The sequence below is a fragment of the Pan paniscus genome, chromosome X (genome assembly GCF_029289425.2).
Source record: "Pan paniscus chromosome X, NHGRI_mPanPan1-v2.0_pri, whole genome shotgun sequence".
NCBI classification, from domain to species: Eukaryota; Metazoa; Chordata; class Mammalia; order Primates; family Hominidae; genus Pan; species Pan paniscus.
In genome coordinates, this window is record NC_073272.2 from 48,676,385 (window position 1) to 48,687,320 (window position 10,936).

At 42.1% G+C, this 10,936-nt stretch overlaps 1 protein-coding gene across 2 annotated transcripts in view; it reads left to right on the forward strand.

Moving 5' to 3' along the window:
• Positions 1 to 10,412, forward strand: part of JADE3 (jade family PHD finger 3) — a 149,223-nt gene extending 138,811 nt beyond the window's left edge. For both annotated transcript variants that reach the window (XM_034950655.3, XM_034950654.4), the window contains exons 9-11: positions 3,306 to 3,776; positions 5,235 to 5,352; positions 7,332 to 10,412. In XM_034950655.3, the coding sequence (XP_034806546.1) occupies positions 3,306 to 3,776; positions 5,235 to 5,352; positions 7,332 to 8,242 (1,500 nt within the window). In that variant the 3' untranslated portion in view covers positions 8,243 to 10,412. The remainder of the gene's footprint in view (positions 1 to 3,305; positions 3,777 to 5,234; positions 5,353 to 7,331) is intronic.
• The last annotated feature ends 524 nt before the right edge of the window (positions 10,413 to 10,936 follow it).

Genomic DNA, 10,936 nt, shown 5'->3' on the forward strand with positions numbered 1-10,936 from the left:
TGCCCAACACTTTAAATCTTTTACTAAAGAATACCTTTTACTTTGTTTTTCAAACGTCTGACTAGTTTCTTAGCCAAGTGATAACAAAAGGTACCCAGGTAAAAGTACATCTTGAACTTTCATCATCCTCATTTTCGAGAGGCTTCAGTGTAATATAACAAACTTTTCTGATAGTGGTGTTAAAAGCCGGGGTGGACCATCTTAGGAGCTTCTTATCTGGAAGAATTCAGTAAGTGGCTAGATTACCACTTAATTGGAAAGTGGAGGGGGAGGTGTATAGAGTGGGGGATGGAGGCAGAAAATCAGGTACTCTAGAGGAAATTCAAGCAATAATAAATGTAAGGCTGGATTAGATGATCTTAGAATTATATTTCATCCCTGGAATTCTTTATCATATGAAATTAGTTTAAATGAAATATGGAATATGCCCCTTTAAAACTTTGACAGTTGCCAGTATTCTCTTAGGTGTTGAATTTCTCAATCTAAGATGATCTATTGGGCCTTTGCATTCTTTTTGTCTTTATTCATATGTAAGAATTAACACTTGGCTTTAACCATAAGAATTCCCAATATTTCCTTAGAAACGAATCTTCCCTTACTTTCCCCACTTCCTCTACATAAACACATAGATGCACTCATGCATTTTAAATCTTTGGGCAGCAGGGTGCAGTGGCTCATGCCTGTAATCCCAGCACTTTGGGAGGCCAAGGTGGGCGGATAACTTGAGGCCAGGAGTTCAAGACCAGACCAGCCTGGCCAACCTGGTGAAACCCCGTCTCTACTATAAATACAAAAATTAGCCAGGCATGGTGGTGCACACCTGTAGTCCCAGCTACTCGGGAGGCTGAGGCAAGAGAATCGATTGAACCCAGGAGGCAGAGGTTACAGTGAGCCGAGATCACGCCACTGGCACTCCAGCCTGGGCAACAGAGTGAGACTCTGTCTCCAAAAAAAAAAAAAATTAGGCCTGGCACAGTGGCTTATGCCTGTAATCCCAGCACTTTGGGAGGCCGAGGTGGGCAGATCATTTGAGGTCAGGAGTTTGAGACCAGCCTGGCTAATTGGTGAAACCCCGTCTCTACTAAAATACAAAAATTAGCAGGACGTGGTGGCGCACGCCTGTAATCCCAGCTACTCACAAGGCTAAGGTGGGAGGATCACTTGAGCCTGGGAGGCAGAGGTTGCAGCGAGCCAAAATCGCGCCACTGCACTCCAGCCTGGGCAACAGAGTGAGACCCTGTCTCAATCAATCAGTCAGTCTTTGGAAGGAAAGCTGTAACATTGTAACCATAACAAATAGTAATTAAGGCTAACTGAAGCACAGGAGTATAGTAGTCATGGGCCAGGTCCTTCCCCCTTTGCCCCCCCTATGAATAGTCAGTACATACTGCATAGTAATGCTTAATAAATGTGTTAAATCTATGACTGAATGGCAGAATATTAGAAACTTAATTTCAGATTGTCTGTAACCATATTGTTCAATAGAACTTTCCACAGTGGGCCAGGCACAGTGGCTCACACCTGTAATCCCAGCACTTTGGCATGCTGAGGCGGGCGGATCACCTGAGGCCAAGCGTTCGAGACCAGGCTGGCCAACATAGTGAAACCCTGTCTCTACCAAAAATACAAAAAAATTAGCCAGGTGTGGTGGCAGGCACGTGTAGTCCCAGCTACTTGGGAGGCTGAGGCAGGAGAATCACTTGAACCCTGGAGGTGGAGGTTGCAATGAGCCGAGATTGTGCCACTGCCCTCCAGCCTCAGCAACAGAGCGAGACTCTGTCTCAAAAAAAAAAGTAAATAAATAAAACTTTCCACAGTGATGGAAATGTTTTATGTCTGTGCTGTCTAGTGTAGTTAAAATGTGGCTACTGTGACTGAGAAACTAAATTTTTAAATTATACATAATTTTAATTAAATTTAAGGCTAAGCGCAGTGGCTCACACCTGTAATCCCAGCACTTTGGGAGGCTAAGGCAGGCAAATCACTTGAGGTCAGGAGTTTGAGACCAGCCTGACCAACATAGTGAAACCCCATCTCTACTAAAAATACAAAAATTAGCCGGGCATGGTGGCACATGCCTGTAATCCCAGCTACTCGGGAGGCTGAGGCAGGAGAATTGCTTTAACCCAGGAGGCGGAGGTTGCAGTGAGCCGAGATTGCACCACTGCACTCCAGCCTGGGTGACAAAGTGAGACACCGTCTAAAAAAATTTTTTTTTAAAATTAAATAGCCACTCATGGCTACTTGGCCACCAAGTTGGACAGCTCAGTTCTATAGCAACAATTTCACGGGGCATGGTGGCTCACACCTGTAATCCCAACGCTTTAGGAGGCTGAGGCTGGTGGATCACTTGAGCCCAGGAGTTCAAGACCAGCCTGAGCAACATAGATTCTCTATTTTTAAATATTTTAAAAAATTCTTTTTGAGATAGGTTCTCACTCTGTTGCCCAGGCTGGAGTACAGTGGTGTGATCTCGGCTCACTGCAGCTTGGACCTCCCGGGTTCAGGCAATTCTCATGCCTCAGCCTCCCAAGTAGCTGGGACTACAGACATGCGCCACCATGCCCAGAAAGCTTTTGTATTTTTAGTAGAGACAGAGTTTCGCCATGTTGCCCAAGCTGGTCTCGAACTCCTGGCCTCAAGTGATCCACCTGCCTTGGCCTCCCAAAGTGCTGGGATTACAGGCGTAAGCCACTGTGCTCTGGCCTAAAATTTTTATGTTTAAAAAAAAAATTCAAGAAGTTAGGTTACTTAGATATTGGAATTCCTATGACTTTTTTAGAACCAGTGGATGCTCTAGCAATAATACTCACTTTGTGTGTTTTCTTTTGTTTGTTTAGAAACATTTTCTGAGCAACTGCTTCTTCAATAGTTAATGACGATGCAAAATGAAAGACACAGCTTCTGTTTTTAAGATCTATCCCTAAGGACTTGACAATTGTTATAGGTACAGTGTGAAAAGTACCATTTTAAAAGCATTCATAGGGTGATGTGGGAGACACAGAGAAGAGACTACATGACTGTTTACAGGAGCCCAGGAAAGCATCTCAGAAAACTTGATGCTTGAATGCTTGAGCTGAAACCTCAAAAGGAGTGTTTGAATTTTTTTTGGCCTCTGTGTTTGCTGTTTTCTGTAAGAACAGGTTTCTTGGGTTACTTGTAAAGTATCTGTTATGGTCAGTTTAGGACTAACTTTCTCCCGGTCTTTCTTTTGCTTCCTACAAGCTATCAATTTAGGTCCAGAAACATAGGTCTCTCCCTTTTCCTCCAACTCTGCTACCTTGACACATATTTTCTTCCTACAGTGCTCTATAAAAAGCTGCATCACTGCCTTCCACGTCACCTGTGCCTTTGAGCACGGCCTAGAGATGAAGACCATCCTAGATGAGGGAGACGAAGTGAAGTTCAAGTCATATTGCCTCAAGCATAGCCAAAACAGGCAGAAACTTGGAGAAGCTGAGTACCCCCACCACAGGGCTAAAGAGCAGAGCCAGGCCAAAAGTGAGAAAACCAGCCTGCGGGCACAGAAGCTTCGGGAGCTGGAGGAGGAGTTCTATTCCTTGGTACGAGTGGAAGATGTGGCCGCAGAGCTGGGTATGCCCACGCTAGCTGTGGACTTTATCTATAACTACTGGAAACTGAAGCGGAAAAGTAACTTCAATAAGCCATTATTTCCTCCAAAGGAGGATGAAGAAAATGGGCTGGTGCAGCCAAAAGAGGAAAGCATTCACACTCGAATGAGAATGTTTATGCATCTACGCCAGGACCTGGAGAGGGTAAGGTGACCAGCTGTGACTAGTATATAGGCCTCGGTCTGTGTAGAAATGGAGGTCCCACTTCTGGTTTAATAATGGTCAGTCAGCTCATAATAGTGTGGGCTTCTGTGTCCTTGCTTATCTTCTGATCTCTTTATGGCCCCAGACATTGGGCTCTGTGTAAATTCTGACAGGCACATCCAGGGGATTTGGGAGGCCTCGGGTATATGCTCTATGAACTTTACATTTGAAATAAACTCTCATTTGGTTTACTTTTTATTCACTGTTGAGCCTAAATTGGCCCATCCATATTTTACTGACATATTTATGAGACTTTAGGCTGAAGAAAGAGTGAATTTTGTTCAGGAAAACACCAAATTAGAGTTTCACAAACTTGGCACTGTTGACATTTTGGACTGGATAGTTGTTTGTTGTTAGGGGGCTGTCCTTTGTTGTAGGGGCAATTTAAGATGTTTACCAGCATCCCTGGCCTCTACCCACTAGATGCCAGTAGCACCCGCACACACACCCCTAGCGTGACAACCAAAAATGTCTGCAAATTACCAAATTTGCTCTCCAGTTGAGAGCCACTCCACATGATAATTCAATATAACTCATGGTATATTTATCAGGTATCTACTAAATGAGATACTGCAGGGCTTCAAAGGTAAGTTAAGCCCTGTGTTTATCCTAGAGAATTTTCTAATTAAATGTAAATCTATAAATGGCTTGTGTTTTTTTTTTTCTCTGCTACCAGAATTTGAAAGAGAACTAATAGATTTGGCTCACTTTTAAAAATTTAAGACACTCACATATAGCACCTACTATTACTATTATTGCCAACACTGTCCTAAGCATTTTATAAATATTAATTCATTTAATTCTAACATGCCCATGAAAAACTATTATTATCATCATCACTATTTACAGATGAACAAACTGGGGCAAAGAAAGTTTGTGTAACTTGCCTAGGTAGGGAGTATGAGAGAGAGAGAGTATTTCACCTTTGTGGCTGTGGAAACTTGATTGAGCTGAAAGTGTGAGCAAAAAAAACACTTCTAGTCTTCCCAGTGGAACTGTATCCTGCTCGTCCGGCACTGATTAGAAAATTGTACTGGATACAGCCAGCATTGCCATCATTCGTACTCAGGGATCTAAAGGGAAGGCTGAATTGTTAAACCATTATTCAGTCTTCCCAACCTGGCTGTGCAAATAAATATCAAGCCCATGACACTGCAAAGAGAGTAGGTTTCAGAAGGCAGATTTGGAGCATTTTGCTTTTACTATTGGTTGATAGATCCCACAATTGACCATGCTGTGTGAATTCCTGTGGAGTGGGTCTCATTCTGCAGCTCTTGGATTCTGTCTTCTCTCCTCACCCCCACCTGACTTTAGGTCTTTATTTTAGCCAAACAATTTCAGTTGTCAGGTTTGCTTAACATGACAAACATCTCTATTTGTTGGGGATTGGGCTTTCAGGTCCGAAATCTGTGCTATATGATAAGCAGACGAGAGAAGCTGAAGCTGTCACACAACAAAATACAGGAACAGATCTTCGGTTTGCAAGTCCAGCATCTTAACCAGGAAATTGATGCAGGTAACCTGTATATTTAAAATGTCCTAACAAATATGTAGACTCTGGTTATATCCTATCTTAACAATTTAAATTTCATGCCAGTCATTCCACTTAAAAATCTTTTAAAATTCTTGTCAGATATCTCATTTGCTTCAGTCTAATCTTAATATAACCTGGCCCATTTCACTGTCAGTTCATAAGGCAAGAAATCCCAGGGTGGGGTAGGAGGAGTTGCAGGTCTAGGGCAGGTAATCTAGGTCCCAAACAGATATTCGAGGCCATTAATGGAAGCCATGAAATTATTCTGTAATTATCAAATTCATTTAGAAATTGACGGGATAGGATCTAACACGTTTCCAGAAAACACTTAATTCTAGGGTTACTCATCTTAACAATAGTCTATTAAAACAAATCCTTAGCCAGAAGTAAGTTTGGAGATCTGAGTTGTTATCTTTTCATTTATTCACTAATATTTGTTGAGCACCTACAGTGGACTAAGAGCTGAGCTACAAGATACAGTAGAAAGCAAGACAAAATCCCTGCCTGTAGGGTACACTGCCCACTTGGTGAGCAAGACAGGTGAGCATAATTATAGTGCCCTAAGCATAGGGAGCTTGGCTGGAATGATGACAGTCATATTCAGTGACACCTGTAAACTCCCTGTGCCTCATTTAACACAGAGGTCAATGGCAGAGCCTAGGCAACTAGGGGTCACTGGACAGGGTGTGCAGAATCAGCTCCTGCCAAGGGAGGGTCAGCCATGGAGCATGAGAGAGACTCAGAAATGAGGTGACAGGTGGGTGTCAGAGGCCTTGAGGTATCTGAGTGTCATGGGTCTCAACAGAGTAGTGTAGCAGGAGGCAGCAAGACTGCTCAGCCACAAAGGGCAACATGACGAGCAAAACAAGGAGAAGCAGAGGACAACAGGGAGAGTCCCTGCATGCCAAGGAAATTGGCTCCTACCCACATGCCTTCTGATGTGTAGGAGTCAACCTCATTATGACTTGCAGCATCAGCAGGTGACAGCTCCTGACAGAGATGGGGGTTGTGGGTGTTCAAGGTGGACCTTTGGGGAACAAATGCTGCCCACTGGGATACCTAAGAGCTATCCTCTTAATATCTCATTTTTGTAAGGGTACAGTAAGATGGTAATGGGCAAAGGTCAAGTCCATATACAAGGAGGAATTGTTTGATAGTGCTTTTTAAATTTCAAAGTACTTGAAATAACAGAAGAAGACCTGCTCTGACTGTGATTGTAGGATGACTTAACTGAGAAACTGATTGCCGATACTCCCCAACCAATCCTATAGCAGGCTGGTTGGCAGGAATGTTATGATTCTTTTCTGCTGGCCTTACCACTACAAAACCTCCCACCTCCATAATGTTCATTTGTAGTCAGGAAATTATTCTAGGTTAAGGATATAAAATTTATGGGAACCACCCAACTATCACCTCTAATGCCAAGTTCAAACACATACATACTCTTCACCCACCAAAACCCTTGCAACGTTTCTGAAGGTTTGTGTTTGCCTTGCTTCAGGAAGGCCAGAAGAGATTAGAGGATGGGGCCTGAAATGTGTGTGTTTAAGACACATACTAAGTGCTGTGCCATACCAACACATGCATGCACAGACACACAAATAGGAAGACCCTGTTCTAAACCATTGCTAGAGACATTCTTCTCAGAAATGGAAGGGCAGAGATGGGACGCAGGAGGCAACACACTAGTTTGTGATCATTTTACAGACTGAAAGAGCAGAGGTGAAGAGGTGTGGAGCCATATAGCAAACAGTGGCATTGCTGAGTTTTTCATCTGTAGCATTCTTGGCCCCAACCTCTAGTTCAGCTCACTCCAGCTGCTACACCATGATATACATACATAGCAGAGCCAGGTGCTTGTTAAACATTTGGAAGAGTAGGTATGTGAACTCACTCTGCCATAAGCACAAAAGCCATTATTTAAATCGGTTGTTAAAACGAATCTTTCTTTTTTATCTCAGGGCTTCCTTTGACAAATGCACTCGAAAACTCACTGTTTTACCCACCACCAAGAATTACCTTGAAGTTAAAAATGCCCAAATCAACCCCAGAAGACCACAGAAACAGCTCCACAGAAACCGATCAGCAGCCCCACTCTCCTGACAGCAGCTCATCTGTTCACAGTATAAGGAGCATGCAGGTGCCTCAGGAGTCACTAGAAATGAGAACAAAATCGTATCCGAGATACCCACTAGAGAGCAAGAATAACCGTTTGCTGGCCAGTCTCAGCCATTCTAGGAGTGAAGCAAAGGAGTCCAGTCCTGCTTGGAGAACCCCGTCCTCGGAGTGCTATCATGGGCAGTCACTGGGAAAGCCTCTGGTCCTTCAGGCTGCCCTCCATGGACAGTCTTCCATTGGGAATGGGAAAAGTCAGCCTAACTCCAAGTTTGCCAAATCCAATGGCCTGGAGGGCAGCTGGTCTGGGAATGTCACCCAAAAAGACAGCTCGAGTGAGATGTTCTGTGACCAGGAGCCTGTGCTCAGCCCCCACTTGGTCAGTCAGGGCAGCTTTAGAAAATCCACTGTAGAACACTTTAGTAGGTCCTTTAAAGAGACCACCAATAGGTGGGTGAAGAACACAGAGGACCTCCAGTGCTATGTGAAGCCAACCAAGAATATGAGCCCCAAGGAGCAGTTCTGGGGTAGACAGGTTCTCAGGCGGTCTGCAGGGAGAGCTCCATATCAGGAAAATGATGGCTATTGCCCAGATTTGGAGCTGAGTGATTCAGAAGCAGAAAGTGATGGGAATAAAGAAAAAGTCAGGGTAAGGAAAGATAGCTCAGACAGGGAAAATCCTCCCCATGACTCTAGACGGGATTGCCATGGTAAAAGCAAGACACATCCCCTTTCCCACAGTTCAATGCAAAGGTGATTAGAAACTTCCAAGGATGACCCAACCTTTGCCTTTGCCCCATATATTGGGGAAAACCCATACACCAAAAGGATTTTAGCATATGTTAAGAGGAATTGCAGTGAAAAGGATAACATTTTTCCATAGTAAATTGTCTTGCAGTTTTTGAAAATGTTTCAAGTCTAGTTTTTACAAGCACATTACAGTAATTGCAGGTTGTCCAGAGGTTGGTTTGTCAGAGGCTATTGGGAACAGCTGGGCCCAGGGTATTTGCTCAGTAAATATTTTGGGGCAGCTTTCCGGTTATATAACACATTGACAAGTATATGTATTAAGAGTCCTTGCATTGTTAGCTGATTTGCAAGAGACCATGATTATCAGACACTAAAACTACTTATCTTTTGAAGCTACAGCATGTGACTCCCCAGAGCTCCTGTCTGTAGGAAGTTTCTAATTCCACTGGTATCTATAAACCCTTTTCAGGGGAGAGACCAGGAGACCACCATCTTAGATACTGTCAAACTCACTACTGTCTTCCTTTGTTCTGCACAAGGTTGAGTTTCTTTCACAGTATCTTAACTTACTGAGTCAATACTCCTCATGCTTATCAGTGTCCAGTGCCTGTTCCTAAACTTGCTTGTTGGGGACACACTCATAACTATTTCACCTGACTGACAAGCATAAAAGGCTAACTTGTGGATAGTGTTTACAAAAGTACAAAAGTACTACTTCCAAGGAAAATGCTCTGATTCTCTGTTTAGGCATTTGTGAAGGATTCCAGAGCCTTTCCCAAAGTGAGACCATTTCTGGGGTATTTGTACCAGGTCAGGGTTTTTGTGTTGTTTTCAAATAAGTTTGACTAAAATAAGTTTGGCTGACAGTTTTTGTATACCTGCTTTAATGTTTATAAAATTTTTATTGAGGTATAATTAAAATATAGTAAAATGCACAGAGGTTAAGTATTCTTACCTGCTTTAATTTTGAAACAGATTTTTATTGTCAAACAGAATTTGAAAGCATGTGTTTAACACATGGATATAATTTAGCTTTGTGTCACCTTTGAATCTGAGGCAGTTTCCCAAACAAAAAGGCTGGAGCCATTTTTCAGAAGTTGCTTATACCCTGTTCCCAAACTATCAGCCTTGATTAATTTCTAGTAGGAAGAGAATAATTACATTTGCGGGGGGTGGGGTGGATAAAAACATGTCTGCTTCTCATTTAAATAAGAGAGAAATGATGCCGTTTTTTAAATGTGAAGCAGACTATAATTCTCAGCTCTCTTTTCTTCTTAGCCTTAAATTAATATTCTCTTTCTTCTAGTTTGGGAAAGTGTAGTGGGAATATTCAGACAAAAGAGGCCATTTTCCATTTTTAAAGCTTCTTACTGGTGAAACAGCCCAGTTGTAGTAGGTGCCAGTCAGTCAAGGCAGGGGCCCTCTCTCCGTCAATATGGAAAACTCAGCAGTTTTCCTCTCCCCCAGTTGTGTTCTTGTAACGTTGTTAATGGGTTCCTTTGCTTTTTGCTTTCTCCTTTTCTGAAAATGTATGTGTTCTGCCTCTCTTTTGGCTACATCTTCAAAGTATTTCTTTTGTGCCTATGTACATGTGTAAACATGCCATAGCATGTGTGGTAGGTGTCCTGTATTTTGTTTGGAAAAAAAACTATCAAAATGAGGAAGAGAATTTCCCCTATTTATGCACTAGGTTTCTGTGCTTTTTCTTTGAGTTCTCTGGAGTAGATATTAATTTGATACCTTCATGGTAATGAAATTATGATGGAGCTGTGTTATAAATTCCTTATGTCAGAGGCCAGTGCGGTAGCCTTTGTCCCTTCATGCCTTTCAATTCTGAGTGGGAGGAAAAGCAAACATCAAAACAGTGCTTCAGCCAAATTCCATATGTAATGCCATTGGGAGAGTATTGACTAAAATATCATTCGTCAGGGAAATATAGTTGTAATATTTTTACAGGATATTCCTAGGTAAATGAAGGAGCCTTCAGTTGTAAATTTCAATTACCCCAAAATGTATTTGCTACATTTTGTTGTTTGAAGTATTACCTCTTAACCTTCTTTGTTAATTTTTTTCATTTTGTCTTATATAGTCCAGTTTTCCAAGATAAGCTCAGTCCTTTTTCAAATGTCACCTTTTTACCAATACTTTTTCATTAAATTATGAAAACTGCTACCTACTGTCAGTGTGTTTTTTATTTTGGCATATTGGTTACACATGTTCCTTTTATATTTAAAAAATTATATTCACTGAACAAAACAGATAGTGTGGGGAGAGGGAGGAGGAAGAGGAGGAATTGAATGTTTAGAAGCACACATTCAACATTCGAGTCAATACCGGGGACCCAGGAGAACTCTGGATACTTGAACTTTACCCAGAAATCATGATTTTATCAGACTGTTAAGATAAAGGCCTTAGGATCATCATAAAACATCACCAGAGAGATAGATCCTATCTAAAGTGACAAGATTGAAAAGGCTTCAGTCAGGCATCTCTATATGGAGTCTTGTGAGTATGTTGATGTCATGGGGTTATGTGGTGTCAAGGGTGGCTTTTAGGCATTATGAACATTTTCATGATTGAAAAATGTACTTGCCAAAGGTCATTGGGTAAATCAGTAGTGAAGATAGGTAAAAGGTGAAGTTGGTTCTCTCTCTCTCTCTCTTTCTCTCTCTCTCTCTGCTAGAGAACTGAAACTACAGGT